At 35.6% G+C, this 18,928-nt stretch overlaps 2 protein-coding genes across 2 annotated transcripts; one reads left to right on the top strand and one right to left on the bottom strand.

Annotated features, from left to right (window-relative positions):
* Positions 1 to 5,535: 5,535 nt before the first annotated feature.
* EMB1513 (copper ion transmembrane transporter) lies at positions 5,536 to 7,983 on the top strand. Its single transcript, XM_020348443.3, has 2 exons — positions 5,536 to 5,693; positions 5,904 to 7,983. The coding sequence occupies exon 2, from the start codon at positions 5,941 to 5,943 to the stop codon at positions 7,669 to 7,671; it is 1,731 nt and encodes a 576-aa protein (XP_020204032.1). The 5' UTR covers positions 5,536 to 5,693; positions 5,904 to 5,940; the 3' UTR covers positions 7,672 to 7,983.
* Positions 7,984 to 11,987: 4,004 nt separating this feature from the next.
* Positions 11,988 to 15,572, bottom strand: LOC109789484 (uncharacterized). The gene is made up of 3 exons (XM_020348446.3): positions 15,438 to 15,572; positions 13,436 to 13,807; positions 11,988 to 12,341 (listed from the first exon to the last, which is right to left on the bottom strand). Exons 2-3 carry the CDS (start codon positions 13,794 to 13,796, stop codon positions 12,175 to 12,177), a joined length of 528 nt encoding a protein of 175 aa, XP_020204035.1. The 5' UTR covers positions 13,797 to 13,807; positions 15,438 to 15,572; the 3' UTR covers positions 11,988 to 12,174.
* Between the last annotated feature and the right edge of the window lie 3,356 nt (positions 15,573 to 18,928).

Genomic DNA, 18,928 nt, shown 5'->3' with positions numbered 1-18,928 from the left:
GCTATTTTAACCAACAATTATTATTTTAGCGACCGATTATTGGCCACTAAAAATTCGGTTGCTAAATAAAATTTGCAACCAAATCAGATTCGGTCACTAATTATGTTGCTATCAGCGACAAAAAAAAATCGGTCGCTAATTTCGGTGGCTAAATTGACTATTTTTTGTAGTGCTAAGCATTAGATAAAGGCTGATCAAATGAAGGGAATATATCAAATGAAGACACTCACAAACACAGACACAAAAGAAATAAAGAACAGGACACGAGCAACCAAGATGAAGGGCAAAAGCTAACAAGGTGACTGATGAGGAGATCAAATGATCAAACGAAATCAAGCCCAGCACAAGAAGGAAAATAATGAAGCCTCAAATGATACAAGACCATGGACATTGATCAAAGCTAAGTCAAAGCACCCTAGACGAAGTCAAGAGCGTGCATAGCTGACCAGACGAAGATTCAAATAAACAGACAGAAACCAAGAAGGTCGGACTGGATCTGAAGACACAACGAGACAACTACCTAGCACCCACACTCTTAGAAGAACACATGAAGTCATCAAAATAAAAGAAGCGTTTATCCACATATCAAAGCTGCTTGTGTTAGAGCAAGTACACCTACCAGTTAGCTAAGGATAACACCTCTGTAGCAACGATATTAGGAAAGTACAGAGATATCTTAATGCCAGTCAGAAAAGCAAACATACAGTACAAAGGATCTTGTGAAGTGCAGATTCAACAAGCAAACATTTAATGCAAAATCAAAGGCATTAAATGCAACAATCCATGAAGATTGTACAAAATAGATGAAAGAATCAAATGATGGCTAGTCAAGCATAAAAACGAAGTCTGCTCACGGACAGAAGAGGACACCCATCACCAGAATGAGACACTAAAGTATCAGACGAAGCCTATAAGGAATTATCAAGGCAAGACACGAACCAGACAAGTCAAGACAGATAAAGCAAGTGATATAGGAAACCGAGCGTCAAGAGATGAGTAGTTGAAACACGAATATTCACCAGTTGATCACAAAATATCCGGACAAAGTTGTGTCAAATGCAACTCCTCTAAAGCACAAATCAAACAAGGCATATGTCCATGGACAGAAAAAAGTCAATCATACATCAAGACCAAAAGTAGTACAGACTAAAAGATACTTTGGATGAAGACAAGTCTATCTGTAATATTGACCAGACCATATAAGACGCCAAAGCATCAACATCGAATACTCAGATGAAGAACAAGACAAGAGATGCATGAGATTAACAGACGCAAACGATGACTACCGCGCAAACACTTATCAAGTCTCAAAAGACTACTCAAAGCATTGTCTATGATCACACCAAAAGCCCTCAACGTAAAACACGTGATCTAAATGAAGGAACAAAGAAGAAGAGAAGCACGCAAAAGCAGAGCATGCATGTGTCAGAAAAAGTGCATCACTTTTTCAGAAAAGGAAAACGGCTATATTGCTGCATGACTAGAAAAAGACAAATAACTTCTAGGTCTCAGATAAAGTCAAGCATTGCTAGCAATAGGACAGAGAAGAATACACGCAATGTCTAAAAACATGAAGCAACATTAAATGCAAGACCAAATGCATTAAATGAAAGGATCAAACTAGTCATGAACGACTATATTAGCTTCAATGGACATATGCAACAGGAAAATTTTACAGGCCTATAAGTATGCAATAACATCAAACCAAAAAAGGTGTTTGATTAGGAATGATATTAAGCCCACAAGATAGAGACAGAGATACTAGAGATGAGCTTTCATAATCACTTGTACAATGTAAATTGTATGTGTATCTCTATAGACTAAGGTGTTTGAAATGTCAATTATGGACAAGCCTTAGAGAGAGTTGTAAACCTATGTATCCTCTCCATGAGAGTAACCTAAACACTCAAAGACATGTCTCTATAAGACAAAGGTAGAAAACCTTTGAGAGTGTAGATCCTATATGTATCCTCTCTATGTGAGTAACCAAAACACTCAAACCTGATTATACATCTATTATTTGTAAAGCCTGAAGAGGTTAGGGAAATAATACTTGTAAAGCCCGAAGGGGCTTGTCAAAGAATACTCATTACTAGCCAGAAGTGGCTAATAAGAGAATATTAGCGTTGGTGAGTGAAGCCAACGGGTTAGGAGTGGTCGAGAATACTTGGAAAACCAGAAGTGGTTTAAGAATACTAGCGTTGGTGAGTGAAGCTAACGGGCCAGGAGTGGTCAAGAATACTTGGAGAACCAGAAGTGGTTTAAGAATACTAGCGCTGGTGAGTGAAGCTGGCGGGCCAGGAGTGGTCGAGAATACTCAAGGCCAAGAGTGATCGAGAATACTCAGGTCCAGGAGTGGACGATAATACTCAATGTTCTTCATTTTTAATATATAGTGGAACCCTTCAATTGAAGGAGACTGGACGTAGCTTAGTTGAGCGCACCAGTATAAAATGATTGCAATGCTTTTCCTGTTTGACTAGGAGCATATCTTTCTTACTGAGTAAATATTTGTGGAAAACTTCGTCCAATATTTACATACAGTTAAAACCAATTTTCAGACGAAGACGCAAGTTCGTTTAATAGATATATTACACCGAAAAGTTTTATCTACTGCTTATCCTTAAATGAAACTATCTTGAAAAGGAAAATGTAAGAACTTCAATAATTATCATTATGAAACATTTTCCTTAGCAAACGATAAACCCTTTAGACACATTGACCTTATGTTAAACAAATTCTGCATAACAGTCTGATGTTTAAAAGTGCATTGGACAAAGAACATTACTCTTGCAAAAATGATTTGAAAATTCCTTCGTACACACACACATATTCAATCCCCCCTTCTATGTGGTTTTCCGCTAACTTCAATGACTTGTATTGGTTATATGATTTATGTTTTATGAGTCAAATTGTATTTTGTTGTATCAACTTATTTGTATCAGTAGTTTGTTATTATTTATATCTTTGTCTCTTTGTTTGTGTTTAGCAATTTGACTATATTCTACGTCGTGGGTCAGAGTGAGGTGTTTCTTACTCTCATTGTTTTGTGTTTGTCTCTATTGTATGTTCTTATAGGTGATTTACATCATGAGGTTAAAGATGTTGCTGGTGAGGCCTAATCCTTGCAATTGGATTCATGCTATGGTAGGATGTGACATCAAGGCTTAATTAGAATGTGTTTCTTTTAGTTATGTTTTTGGGCAATGGTTATTTTAATGTATTAGATTTCATTTGGATATTAGTTGATTTTATTTTGTTAAAATGTGATACTCTCTATGTTGAACATGATAGATTTTCATTATAATAAATTTCTTGATTCAATTTTATTTATTTTAAAATTATACGGGATAAAGGGTGTCATAATAAACACATATCCAAATACCAGTTGCACCCCCTAAATTACTAAATACACCCTAAAAAGAAATTACAAGAAAATAAAATATTACACTAATTGATCCAAAAATACAAGATCAAAAATAAGAAAACATTTACTATATATATATATATATACACATATATGGATTAAGAAATTAAGCTATAGCCCAAATCCAAAAGGAGTTTACACCTTCTATCTTTATCATAAACTCATTCCTCTTGTATCCTCTTTTGACATAACTCTTGTGATAAGATCTTTAAGGGGAAATATGTCATCAAGTCCCTTAAAGCCACCAATAGCATAACTGATTGTAACAGATTATGATAGTGTTAAATCAAAAAATCTTTTCTTTAAGACAAAAGACGATCCCTTACGTTTTAATGTTGACAAACAAAAAGATTTCCTTTAAGCAAAACGTTAGCATTCTTCGATGATAAAACAGATTAGACGAAATGTGAAAATAACACATATCATTTGTAAGATGAAAGAAATTAGACGAAGCATATAGTTTGTCTGACTTACATTAAATAAATAAGACTGGCATTGCGTTTGCTTTAATGTGTTATTTCTCAACAGATTAAACAAAAAGAGCTTCTAAAAATCTCAAAAAGCATTAATGAGGAAAAAGACAAAAAGACAAAATCTCTATGAGAAGCCAAAAACACAATCTTGGATATCACAGAAAATAGATTGAAAGGGCTTGCTTTGCACCAACCCCAACAGCTCTACGTTGACACTCTCTATTACACTCAAAAGTAGAAGGAATGATGATAAATATTTGTCTAGATTAGATAATAGAGACACACATCTTTGATAAGTATTTAATGCTTTCATTAAATGCATCAAGAGTATTCTCCAAGATCAGTCAAGAAGACAGACGAAACAACATATGAAGAAATATGAATGTTTAAATTTGAACTTTGCTACAATGGTCATCTTCTCCGAAGTTGCTATATAAGGATCAAGCCTTCATACTACAAAGAAGCAATAATTTTTAGAACGCATATTGTATATACATGAAGAAAAGCTTTGTACATAAAAGAAAATATTCATCGAGCAGTTTTCATTGATCAAGTACGCTGAGAACAAGCTGAAGCACTACAAAGAAGATCTCATTTGCAAATCTTGTATCTAGTTCTTTGTAGTCTTTTTGTGTTGTATTTGGATAGCATCACATCTAGAAGAGATAAAGCTATTTTTGTAACTTTTATCAATTGTATTTGTAAGTGTTAAGTCTGAAGGGACTTGTTTAAAAGAATACTTAGTGATTAAGTCTAAAGAGGCTTGTTTAGAGAATACTTGGGTTTGAGCCTAAAGAAACTTGTCGAAAAAATACTTGGATTTTAGTCAAAAGTGGCTTGTAAAAAATACTTAGTGTTTAGTTAGAAGTGACTTATAAAGAATACTTGTTCATTAGCCAGAAGTGGCTCGTAAAGAATACTTGTATTTTGTTTTATGAAAGTGAAACTCAATCTAATTGGATTAAGAACTGGACGCAGTCACTAGATTGGAGACGAACCAATATAAAAACACTTGTGTCATTTCATCTCTTTTAATGCTTTTTCTGATTGTGCTCCAATACTTCGTTTGTCGCAACTTCTGTAATTTCACTATACTTAAAAAAGCACAAATTTTTTATATACGTTATTCAACCCCACTTTTGGTGTGTATCTTTTCTCCAACATATAGTTATACACCATCATCTGATTTAATTTAATGATTTTACTAATAAAAATATTAATATGTAAATTTTATGCGACATAATATTCAATAAAATCATCGATAATAACAAATGAGTTTTATTCAATAAAATCATCAATAATATTCAAAAAAAAAATCAAAATAAGATTTTTTTAAAATTATATAACTAAAAAAATTATTTATAAATTGAAGGATGAGTTATAAATTTAACTCAATTGAGGGAAACATATTTAACAAACTAATAATAACATTTGTTTTATATTGTTATTGTCTTATATTGTATCTTAACGTGTTTCCAACACTTTCTAAGATATTGATGAGATATAAGTATATAATATAAATTTCTAGTTACCAATTTCCGTTCCACTAAAAAAATGCATCCTAAACCTAATATTATATATACATATAAAAACAATATTTTGAAGGGACAAAAAGCACGTTTTATGAGGTTAGAAAATATCGTTTATGTTAATATAACGATATATGGCTTTCCTTTGCATAAGCTTAGTATCTCCCTTCAGCTAAGAGAAGCAGCGAATGAATGAAGATTAGGGATTTGTCGCTGCTTAGTCTCAATTCACTCCAAAAGAACCCTTCAAGAAATTCCGAACACGTACGCTCAATTCACTCTGCTCTGAACTTCCTTCATTCTCAATTGGTTTCTTAACTCATGTTCAGTTGAATTTTTTTCTCTCTCTCTAGATAAACATTAATAATGAATAGAGTAGTGAGAGTAATGAAATTGTTACCTCATTCACATTCTGTTGAATCTTTTCCATTTTCCAGATAAAAAAACAAATTAATTTTTTTTTTCTTGATGCAGTTTTGAGGCATTAGCTTTGCATTGCACCGAAGCCAGCATGAACGTGTTAGTCCCACAGCAGCACCACCACAACCTATCATTCTCCCAATGCAGCTTCCTTTTCAATCCCATGAAGACCCTTCATTTTGTTCAGCCTCCGGCACGTGCGAGCAGCGTGATCCGCATGGGTGGGGGTCCCCGCACGTACCCGGGGGGCGTGTCGAAGTGGCAGTGGAAGCGCATGCAGGAGAGGAAGGCGAAGCAGCTGCTGAAGGCGCGGCTGGGCCGGGAGCGGCAGATATACGAGATGCGGAAGCGGGCGGAGCTGAAGGCGGCGGTGTCGGAGTTGGAGAGGCCGTGGGAGGCTGTCAAGAGAGAGGAGGCTCCTAACTTGTTCTCCGTTGGGGCTGATGAGCAGGTGAAGGTTCTTGCTGACAGGTTCCAGAGGCCCGGTGGGTTTGACATGTGGAGTGAGAGGGATGGGCCTATGCTGTTTGAGAGCCCTGATGAGTTGCCCTCTGCTAGGTTTTTCCCCAAAGGGGTTGTGCATAGTGTTAAGCCTTATAGGAGGGTTGATGGGTATGGGTTGGTGAAGGGGGGTTTGTTGGAGGGAAATGATTGTGGTGGAGGTTTGAGTGAGGAGGGGATTGAGTTGGAGGATGTTGATGGTTCTCAATTGGAAGGTGATGGTGGAGAGTATTTATCTTCTGATGTGAGTTATGGAGTGGAGGGGGATGGTGGATTGAGGGAAAAGTGGGACGGGAGGGGGGTTTTGTTGGAGGATTTTGGTGGGTCTGAATTGGAAGGTGATGATGGAGAGTGTTCATCTTCTGATGTGAGTTATGGGAGGAATGGAGTGGACGGTCATGGTGGATTGGGAAGGAATGTGAATGGGAATGGGATGAGGTTTTTGTCTGATGATTTTGGGAAGTCTAGTGATGGAGGGCGGTCGTCTCGCTTGAATTATGGGGGGAAGGGTGTGGATGGTGATGGTAGGTTGAGAAGGAATGGGAATGCAAATGGGAGGAGGCTTTCGTCATCTAGAGATGGAGAACGGTCTTCTCTTTCGAATTATGGGAGGAATGGAATGGGTGGTGATGGTGGATTGAGAAGAAATGGGAATGGGAGGAGGGTTTTGTCTGATAATGTTGATCGGTCTAAAGATGTAGAGCAATCTTCTCGTTCAAATTATGGGAGGAATGGAGTTGATGGTGATGGTGGGTTGAGAAGGAATAAAAATGGGAGGAGGGTTTTGTTTGATAATGTTGGTAGGTCTAGTGATGGGGGACGTTCTTCTCGTTTGAATTACCAGAGGAATGGATTGAATGTTGATAGTAGAATGAGGAGGGATGGTAATGGAAGTAAGTATGCTTCAAGGGGTGTTGATGATGGAGAGCATTCGCCTCGTTCTTCAAGTTCTAGGGCGTACGCATCGAGCTTTGATGGAAGATTGAGGAATAAGGGGGGTGGAAGGAAAGTTCTATCCAAGGATGTATATGGGTCCAATGATGATGGATTGAGGAGTAAGAAGAATGGAAGGAGATTTATGTCAAAGGATGTTGATGGGTCTAGTGGATTTTATTCGGAGGGAGTTGGTTCTGTCAGGAAACAGAGAGGGGCTAATTCCATTGGAGGCCGAAGTCGAGGAAAGTATACTAATAGGAACTCAAACTATGCTTCACCAAGAGGTAGAGGTGCAAAATCTGAAGTTTATGACATGGGTTTGCAACAAGATGGGAGTTATGGGTTCCAGCAGAAGCATGAGCAACCTGACTCTGCAAATTGGTAGAACCATGGGCTCTTAATCTAGCCATTCTAGGGGATCAACAAGAACTGCTATTAGCAAAAGGTTTGCACGAGGAAGATGATTGATTATTTGGCTGAAGGGGTGAATGCCAGTTCCAAAGCCCTTTCCTAGTCAGCTTAATTGTACTGATCTGCATATGTGGCAAATTGAAATTGGACTAGGCTAGGACTAGTCAAATGTCATTTTGTGGAAGTATTTTTTTTTGTTTTTTGTTTTTTTGTATATATTACATTTGAATCTCAAAAGAAAACATTGATTTTCTAATCAAATTCTTTTGTTTATTTATTTATTTAATTTTTAGCTTAGCAAATGCATTTATATGTGTGCTTGTTGAAATCAACTGAAGCCCATAGGAATTATATTTTTGTTGACTAGTGACAAGTATATCACAAATATAGGATGCAGATGCACTTTAGGGGTGATCTCTCATTTAAGTACTGTGTTTGAAATCATACTGTTTTCAATTTTAAAAAAGAAACTCATGCTTCACCAAACTTTATTAAATAAATTTTGTCCTGGATGGATGAAGAGGTTCAAGGACTACATTTATTTCTAAGAAATTATTGTGGTATTTGTATGCTAGAATCTAATGAAGCCGAATTGATGAACAAGGCTTATTCTGAATCAATTTTTGAGCAGGCATAGCTGTTGTAGAGACTTAAAATGTTTGGTATTAGAGGTGGCTTATGGGAATCTGTATATTAGATGTTAATCTTAATATGATTGCTATTCAGTGTTGATTTGGTCATTCCATGAAACAGAAATCGTATGCAAAATTGATAAAGAGAAGGTGTATGGCTTTGTTGTTGGAACTTCAATGGAGCTTGATCTGACAGTTAGGTTCATGTCTTGTTAATGCAGTTTCATCCCACCTTTTAACCTTTGAATGTGTAAATTATGAAGGTTTCTGCTGTTTATTTTTTGTGTTCTTAATTTTGTTTTCAGAGCTCAGTATCATTTACTTTCACTGAGGTCACTCAGCCTTGACACTGTTATGTTCTGAAGACTGAATATCAGTTTTCAGCAAATTTGGCCAGAGTGAGTAGAATGTATGAAAGTTTTAACGCTGGTACTCTTTCTACTCTTAAGTGTATAAATAAACTCCTTCTACCTCTTCATGAGTGAGGGAAGTGGGATCTGAACACATTCTTATTCTTTTTTATTGCATATTCTCTTTTATCCAGAACACTAGAAAAATGACTAGTTACTTAAGTAGGAGAAACGTGAGATTGCATAATATATTAAGTGATTGTGGCAGTTGAACCTTTGTTTATGTGTCATTTCCATGGAACAGATGCATTGGATTCTGCTTTTGCCTCTAAATTCAGTTGTATTCATCATATTAACTTTTGGGATGGCTGTTCATCCATATATTTATTAAAGCTAGTATTTTCCTGGATTTTAAGTAATTGACATGGCTGCATGGTGTGATCAGGAGGTCTTTTATTAGAATATTTGATTTCCATTATTTGTATGTGATATAGGAATTATAAATATTTCAGCATCTTTTGTTGTTTGCTGTCAAAACTGATAGGGATAATGTGAACGAAAATCCCTTGTAGTTATTAGTAAATTAGTAAACCTTGTCAAAACTGTTTAATGGGAATGTTAAGGCTTCTAAACAGTAATATATATGCATATTATAATTTTTTTCCTCCTTATTTATATTTTGCTAAATGCTCATTGGAGTTTCATGCTTTGATTTGGCTCCAGTTTCATTTTCTCATATTGTCTTCTGTTATTTGTGGCTTCTTGCATTTTTGTCTATGATACTACAGGTTTTCCCTCTTTGCATTTTCTCTCATTTCTAGGTTCTGAAATTTTGCTCTCGTGTTTTGTATTCTGAATTTTTTTTCTTCTGTAAACTTTATAGTATTTGACGGATAAAAAAAGAAGAATAAACTGTATAGTATTCTTCATATGTGCATGATATGCTTGCTGCTTGCCATATACTGATCTTGCTTCTTTTCCTATACAATAATCAGTGAATGCTGTATATGTGACAACAGATGCTTATGCATGATTTTTTTTAGGATAGTTACAATAACCTCCCCTGCAGTCTGCGGTTAGCAGTAATTGCACCTAAAAATTGCCTGATTCAGATATTATACTTACCTTTCATATTTTATACTTTATTCTTACACATTGGCACCTATTATTTTATAAAATTTCACATATCTCCTCAATTTCTATGTACGAACCATAAACCTGTTACTCTTAAAATAACAAAGCAAGTGATGTGGATGGAAATTAAGTTTAATGTCTAGATAAATTAGAGGGTCCAGGTGTAATTATCAGTTATCACTAACCTCAGGAAGGTCAGTATAATTATCCCCTTTATTTTTAAATACTATCATGTTTAATGCTTAATTTATAACTTTTTAAACTATAGAATATCATAAAAATTATAAAAAATAAAATAAAATTGTGGAGGTTGCTACCCTCATGGGTAGGATTGTACAGTTGTCACTACTGGAGTGACTACTAATAGCAACATTTTCCTCATTACTGTTTGCAGTTTATACTCTGTCCACCTTTTTTATTTTGCTTCTTTCATTAAGCCTGTGTTTCTTTTCTTCATTAATCTGCATCTTTGGTTCAAGACCAATGCAGAAGACATACAACAATTAGTTGTTTGTCTTCTTTAGATTTATTGCCTAAATTTTTATAAACTACTTTCTGTATACTGTGGTTTCAGATTTTATTGAATTTATGTGGTGGCCACACTACTAGTTATCATTCCGTGAGTCAGTGGCAGACTCTGTTTGAGGCTTTGAGCAAATTAGTTCTGTTACAGCAGCTTGTGTTAGGGGCAGTGTCTATCTTTGATGGCCCTATATTAATTGAAACAAGACATGTCTACTCTCCAAAGTATTATAATCAGCCTACTGGATGCACCATCTGTGGTCAAGTATGCCAATTCCAAACCAAACAGGGACTTAACTGTCTTGTCTTTTGATAGGAAGCAGAAGAAGATATAAAAAATGAATCTGAACTTTGTATTACAATTTCTAATAGCTCAATTACAATCACAACCTTAACCTATCAAATAACAAGATGCCCCCTTCCCCCATTCAGTTACTCTTCTCACCTCTTTCCTTGCCACCTGGCAATTCTGCTACTCACTCTTAACTTGATTCTGGCCTCTCCTCTTCGTGGCTCATTTCCCTATATGTCTGGTTTACGTAAATTGTGCTTTGAATCTTCTAAAATTGCATCCCTTTCAATCAACAAATAATTCACCTCGTGAACAACAGTTTCCCCTGGACTATACTTGATGATGGAAGGTGGCTCCCTGTCATACAATGCCTTGAATGGGCTCATTCCTATTGATACATTATGGGAATAATTAAACCAGAATTTTTCCCATGCGATCTTCTTCATCTGTTTCCTAGGACATCCACACATATAAAGCATCTCAAATAACACAATCATTCTATATGTAACTTCATAATTAGTAATCAAATTATATATTGAATAATTATTTAAGGAATTTCAATTGAATAGTGTTGGACGGACCCTGATTGAAGGTACATAGATAATATCCCTTAAAAACGCTAATTATTAGTCAGAATATAGTATTCCCCTAAATTAGAGAGTATCGCATTATGTTCTTTATTATTTTTTTATTCTGGATGAAAAAATCTACCTAACTAGTTTTCAATGCAATGCAATTCAACTTCATAGTAAATAAAAGCACCACTTTCTCTAAAAAGTTTGGCATTACCAAAACTCAGTAGGTAGATAATTCAATCTCTTAAGCTTGTTAACAAATGTTCAAATCTTACTATGTTAAAAAGAAGAGGACTTTATTAAAAGAGAGAAAATTCATTTCAATTAGTTCTTGCCTCAGCAAAAGTAATCTTCAGCTGGTGTTGGGGAGATACTCTTCCTGCACACTGAAAATAAAATAAAATAAAAATTCAAGGTTTGCTTTCCTTGTTTATATGCTTTCACACACACCAAATTCACAAAAGATGTCTTAATCCAACAGAGTAGCTGCTCATACATAGCACATCATAATAATCCTTCTTAAGACTCATTAAATTTCATGGAGACCCTCACTTTACAAAAGTTCAATAGGACACATTGTGATACAAGTTACAACATGAAAGTCCTATTCTTCTCTAAAACTTCTCTTAACTGACAAACGTTTTCAGGGCTTATCTGTCAAATACTAAAATTTAATGAACTGCTATTTCAACTTTAACCAATGATGAAAGGAAAAATAATAAGAAAACAAGCAAATCAGGATGATGAATTTCTTATGTACAAAAGCCACACATTTGCACAGATGATAATAATAATGACCAATGGTCGTTAATAAAGTAGTGATTACAAACACGCAATATGTAGTTGTAGCATACATTATTCATCCAAAAACTAAACCTTCATGAACTTGCTCAGAATTACATATTTAATATCTTGGCCACTTTGTCACTTCCACCTTTTCCAACCATGCATATACTTGCCAAATCCAAACCTTCAATGCTTCCAACGCTTGCCAAATTTACCATGCTTGAACTTTCCATGACCAAAGTAGCCTCCATGTCCATAACCATGATATCCATGTGCCAAATGGTGGGTCCCATAGGCAGCGGCGGCAGCAGCAACACCCCCTGCCAACAGTCCTCCCATGCCAGCCCCACGCCCTACATAGCAATAAGTCAGCACTACAGGCCATACCAACAACAAAAGCCTTATCACACTAGTAGCATGTTTGGATGTAAATTTAGAAGGACTTTTAAAACTTTCTCTATTTGAAAAAAAATTCTTAATTTTTAATAGAAAAGTTTTTAAAAATTCTTCTAAACTGTATTCAAACAGATTTCAAGGTAAGGTTGACTACATAAATCACACGACGTGATTCGGCTTGGTTAAAGATCAAGTCAGTACTATAGACCATATTGAAATTAAATCATAATTCTTCCGAATTCTAGAATTATTTTTAAGTATGAGAAGCAAGATACTTTGTATTACAAAGATCTCAAGTATTACTTGGATATAACCCATGCAAGAAAACATTAAGAGAAATCCTTAAATTAAACTTTTCCACTTGGTTTCTGTTTTAATGAAAGTATATATTTTGCCAATAAACCATATTTAAAAGTCTCTAATTTTTCTTATATATACGAAAATCAAAACATATTTAAAAGCCTCTAATTTTTCTTATAGAACCAATGATTGATTCATACAATCAACTCAACCTAGTTGAATAAATCTTTGATGTTGGTGATGGTGTTAAGAGGATATTAGAAAGTGGAAATTAAGTTTCAAGCATAACCATATGAAGAAAAACTAGTCATACTCTCTCTAACACTTTTGCTAACACTCTCTCTACTAGTGGTTGAAAATCATAAATTTTGGTGGATTCTACCACTAAACTAGGAAAGAAACTCATTAAATGAGATGTGAGATCACACAAATTGTAATTTTTAATAAATTTCACTAAAAAATAAGAAAAGTGTTAAAGATAGTCTCAATGACATTCTTCTAACCATATAATAAAAAGGATAAAACTTAGGTACAATAACATAGATGTTATTAGTGTTGTTCTGTAATTAAATTTAGGATTCCATCTCGATAATATGCATAAATGTATATTATTAACATTTGCATTAAATATAAATGTATATTATCGAAATAAAATTTTGATTCTAATTAGAGAACAACATCAACATAAGTACTGCACCTAAGTTTTCTCCAATAATAAACTCCATAAGAAATTTGGAATGTTAAAGTGTACCTGCATGATGTGGAGGTGGATAGCCATATGGAGCAGGATAAGCAGGTGCATGATATCCTGAATGAGGGTATCCAGAATGTGGATACCCTCCTGGTGGTGGATACCCTCCTGCAGGTGGATATGCATGTGGATATTCTGAAGGGTAGTAACCAGAATGAGGGTATCCTGTTGGAGGTGGATATGCAGGTGGTGGATAGGCTGTTGGGGGATACCCTCCTGGAGGTGGATAGCTTGATGCTGGGTATCCATATGGAGGAGGAGGATAGGGGGGTGCAGATGGATAACCTACGTGTGAATGTGAAAACATACCTCTCTCACTACTCTCACTATCATCCTTGTCTTTTTTAAAGCTCTTGCTCATGTTGATTCAACCTATAACCAAAAGAAAGAAAACGATTCTCAATGCACAACAAACTCTCATCCAAATAACATCTCTCACTAAAAGAATGCATAATCCAATGGAATCAGCTCCTTGTTAGTCTTGAAAATTTTCATTCATCTATACTTCAAACTGGAAAGGGTAAAAGAAGCATATTGAAAAAACTAATTGGGAAATCTAATAACTCAACTTACACTCATCATGTTTCATGAATGAAAAACAATGTAAATTGGAAGGAAAGGGAGTTATCTGCATCAAATCTGTCCCAACCAATTGCTAGTAAGAATTTCAGCATTTTTGAAAACCATTTTGAATACAACTTGACTTGAATTTTTAGAAGCAAGTGGCATCAATTTTAAAATTTGACGTGGAAAATTTAAGGAATAAATGCGTTCAAGACGTATTCTCAAACACGCACAATAACAATAATCACACCCCATGGCTCCACCATCCTTGCACATTTCCATAATCATATCTTTGCATTATTAAAGTTAAAGGTATACCATATATTATTCATCTAAATGATCAATTTTCATACAGTAAGGAATTCATTTTAACATACAAAAGCATGAGTAATTAAATCCAGAATCTGAGATTCCTTATAATAATTCAATAGTAATTATGTCTTCATAACTTTATAAACTAGATTTTTCAATCAACCCTTCTATCAGAATGGCAGTGATTCAACATGGGTCTATGGAAATGTCCAAGGATGGTGGAAACAATTATCACTAATCAAACAACTTAATAAAAGGGGGAGATAATTATTTATTGTTTCTTTGGCTTTTATTTGAACTCAATATATACAAGAACAAAATAAAATAAACGATTCAGATAACTGTACTAACAAAAGAGTATTATAGAAATTTAAAACGTCATTCCATATTATAATATAAAACCTATAAATTCTAGAAACAGTTCCCCAATGAAATACTAAAATAAAGTTTAGACCAATGTTTTCAAGGATGGAATGAAGACATTCCTTAACCTTAACATGTAAAAGCAGTAACTTACATATGATCCAGTAAGTCGATAATTCGAGATCATGGACAAACAAATTGATTTTAATGAGCATTGATTTGTGCATTTGTGTCCATGCAGGAAAAAAAATTGTGAAAAAATAATAATTCATCATAAACAACACCAAGAAAAGATTATAAAACCAAAAAGAAAAACGATGTTCTATTTTCATCCCCTCATATATCTCAGCCCTTATTTGAAACAAGCGCAGCGAATATATCAATATCTAACAAACCCTTAAAGGGCAATGAAAAACATTAGAACAAAGTTCATCGCCACTTTCAGAATCATCAAAGTTTAACCAAGTTGCAGCAGGGGAACAATTTGATCAAAAACATGTTTCTTTTATCATGATAAGGTCAAAAAGGGTCAAGAGAATCTGAGACAAAACAACCACCATGATTGGCACAATCCAAAAACCATGGAGAACCAAGTTCATCATGATACCACAGATGTTGAAATTTACCAAAGAAAGGAAGAAGAATCATAACATGTCAATCAAACCAAAGTGAAACCACAACACATTGCCACACACAAGATTTGGTAGCCAACAATGGAAAAAAAATAAAGAGACAAAATCATTAATTGTTGCTTCATGCTTACTCAAATGGAAATTGTAAATGCTTTCTCTAAAATCTTTCAAAGGTGATGAAAGAAAATGTTTGCGGCAAAAAGAAAAAATAACTTGAAACTTTACCTATTCTTATACTTATCGTTTCTAAATTTTGAAAAGCAAACGTAGCTTTGACGCGTTTGCTTTATGTTTACGACTGCCATGAACTCCACGTAATACCATGGAATATTTACATTTTTTGTTTACAAACATAACCATAATATATATATATATATATATATATATATATATATATATATATAAAGAAAGGATCTGTTTATTCCAAGAGTATGTCTACCTTGACTTACTCCGTTCAATAACTCATATTCTACCTTAAATTTCAACAATTCAACTATTAAATTTAAATTGTTAATGCAATGATCAAATCTATAAATTTTTAAAACTATTTGATACTTCATATATATATATATATATATATATATATATATATATATATATATATATATATGAGAAGGGATCCGTTTACTTTAGGAGTAAGTTTACCTAAATTTACTCCGTTCAATAACTTATGTTCTACATCAAATTTTAATGATTCAATCGTTGAATTTAAAGTTCTTAATGCATAGATCAAATATGCAAATCCTTAGAAAATTTGAAAATCATTTAATACTTCATTTCATTAATTTAAATTGACGGATAATCATAAAACTATTTTATACATTTCAAATGAAATGAAGTATCAAATGATTTCAAAATTATTAAAAATTTACAGATTTAATCTATGCGTTAAAAACTTTAAATTCAACGGTTGGATCATTGAAATTTGATGTACAACATGAGTTATTGAACAGAGTAAGTCTAGGTAGACTTATTCTTGGAGTAAACGAATCTCTCTCTCTCTATATATATATAGAGATTACTCTTAGAGTAAACGGATCTCTCTATATATATATATAGAGAAGACCCGTTTACTCCGTTCAATAACTCATGTTCTACATCAAATTTCAATGATCCAACCGTTAAATTTAAAGTTCTTAATACATAGATTAAATCTGCAAACTTTTAAAAAAAAATTGAAAATCATTTGATACTTCGTTTGATTAATTCAAATCAGTGTATAAAATGATTTTATGATTATCCGTCAATTTGAATTAATGAAACGAAGTATCAAATGGTTTTCAAATGTTTTAAAATTTTGCATATTTGATCTATATATTAAGAACTTTAAATTCAATGGTTGGATTGTTGAAATTTAATATGAAATATGAGTTACTAAATGAGAGTTTGAAGCACAAAACTTATATAGGATTATTATGTCTTCAATTAAAGTTATTATGCATAATCTTTTAATCTAAACTTTTCTTACATAAATTACGAAGTAAAACTCTGTCTAATAGAAAAATAACACACAAAACTTACAAAATTGTATCTAATTTTTATTCCGTATTTTCTCTCTCGCATAATAAGGGTTGTTCTAAATTAATTTTATACAAATTAGGAAAAATTATTAAATAGTGTTATTACCGAAGATCGGTGGTAGGGACGATCTGTTGGGTAAGATCGGTGAGCCTCCTTCACTGGTACGCTTGTTGCTCCAAGATGGGGGTGGTACCTGCAAAAGAGACTCCGATGCCAAAGTTAGGGTTTGTGGGAATATTAGTCTCGTATAAATAATGCACGTACTTTAGTATGAATTAGGGTTTTACTGGGCTTTGGGCCCGAGACCAGTTATGACCTATTTGGGTGACGAGCTGACGTCACACAGCGCGTGTCCGAGGTTGTCCTGCGCTGTGATGTCAAGCTCGGAGCTCGACTTTGCAGTACGGATAGTACACTAGCCCCCCGAGCTTCGAAGACCGTAGGTCGAGGAGTTAAGACCGAGCTCGTCAGGGAGCAGTGACCTTTCGCGTATGCCTGCCTGTCAGGATGCCATGTGTTACAACCGTCGCCTCGTCCTCGAAAACCTGCAGGCGGCGTGTTAATGGGAGTGACGGTTATGCAATGATGACTTGTACTCGTCATAATGGGCTTCATTTAATGTGTCGTCAGTTGTGTTTCCTGACCGACACGTGTCGTGGCCGTTTTGAATTTTGGAGGAAACCTTTTCTTTCTCTCTCTCGCGCCCCTTCCCATTCACTTTACTCCTTTTCATTTTCTTCCTTCCTGACTTCTCGCGCACGCTGCTTCTCGTGCCTCTGTTCATCTTTTGTCTCCATTTTCTTTGTCTCCGTCGCCGTTTTCGGTAACCCAGTTGTTGTTAGGGTTATTTTCTGGGGAAGGGTACCAGGTACTTCCTTTCTGTGGTCTTCTTTCTCCTTCTTCTCAAATCTTTCCTTCTTCGAGTCTTTTTATTTTCTTGATGGCTGGAGAGAGTGGTGCCGCATCTTCTGCGCTTGCCAGGGGCAAGGGTAAGGCACGCGGCAAGGCGGTGGCTACCGGAACGGCCGCCGCTGAAAAGAAAAAGGCGGAGAACCCGCCTAAGGATCTTGCCCCCGGCGTTCCTGGCTACGACTGGGTCAGGCGCGACTTGGGGGAGTGCCAGAGTGTGTTCAGGTCTTTCATGGAGATTAATGCGATACGAAAATTGCACAGGATCTATGATTCTTCCGTCTCCGCGTTTGTCCGGCTCGAGCCCTGTCGGCCCGACGAGCATGTCTATATGGGGAGTTCTTCTAACCCTCCTCATTTCTATGTATATCAGTGTCTTTTTAGGGATTTAGGTGTTTGTCTTCCTTTCACTCAATTCGAGTGTGACTTTTTGAATTTCATCAACTCGGCTCCTTGCCAGTTGCACCCCAATAGTTGGGGTTTTTTGAGGGCTTTCCAAGTCCTGTGTTCGGCCTTGGGGATAGAGGTGTCTCTGCCCATTTTTCTTCATTTTTACCAGTTAAAAATGGGCGTTCCTTCTTATGGCATAATGTCTCTGAGTGGGAGTAAGGATGGGGGTTTGTTTACCCTTTACTCCCAATCATACAAAAATTTCAAACAAGAATTTTTCCGGGTGGCGCTTGTGGATGTCAACCCGTTGGAGGATGGGGCGTTTTACTTCGGCGGGTTACCGAAGTTTCCCCTCTATTGGCGGCCAACCCCGACTAGATTTCATGGGGAAGGGAAATTGCAACTGACGGCTGCAGAGTCGGCTGCCATTAAAAACCTTGAAGCACTTCCTCGCCCGCTGGATTGCAAGCTCATCCTGTCGCTTACGAACTCGGCGTACAAGGAGAGGGGCTTAGAGAGTGAGTATCCCGTCTTTCTTAGATTGTTAGGGTTTGTAAAACCTTCTTTTGCTGATGCCTTTGGTTTCTTGTGTTTGCAGGCATAATGGGCAGAAACAAGTGGCATGAGTTGAAGCACCGCTACAATGTTGCCAAAATCGAGGTCCCCGAACCTCAGGAAAAGGAGGTTGCCCCTCTAAAGACAAACAGAAAAAGAAAGAGGGGAGAGAAGGAGGTCGGGGGGACCTCTTCCCCTCTAGATGCGGAGGAGGTGACCTCCAAGGCTGCTGATGCTGACGCGGTGG

This window comes from Cajanus cajan, chromosome 3, assembly GCF_000230855.2.
Source record: "Cajanus cajan strain Asha chromosome 3, NIPB_CcT2T_4, whole genome shotgun sequence".
NCBI classification, from domain to species: Eukaryota; Viridiplantae; Streptophyta; class Magnoliopsida; order Fabales; family Fabaceae; genus Cajanus; species Cajanus cajan.
The sequence above is the reverse complement of the archived record's forward strand: the minus strand, read 5'-3'. Positions and strand labels throughout refer to the sequence as shown.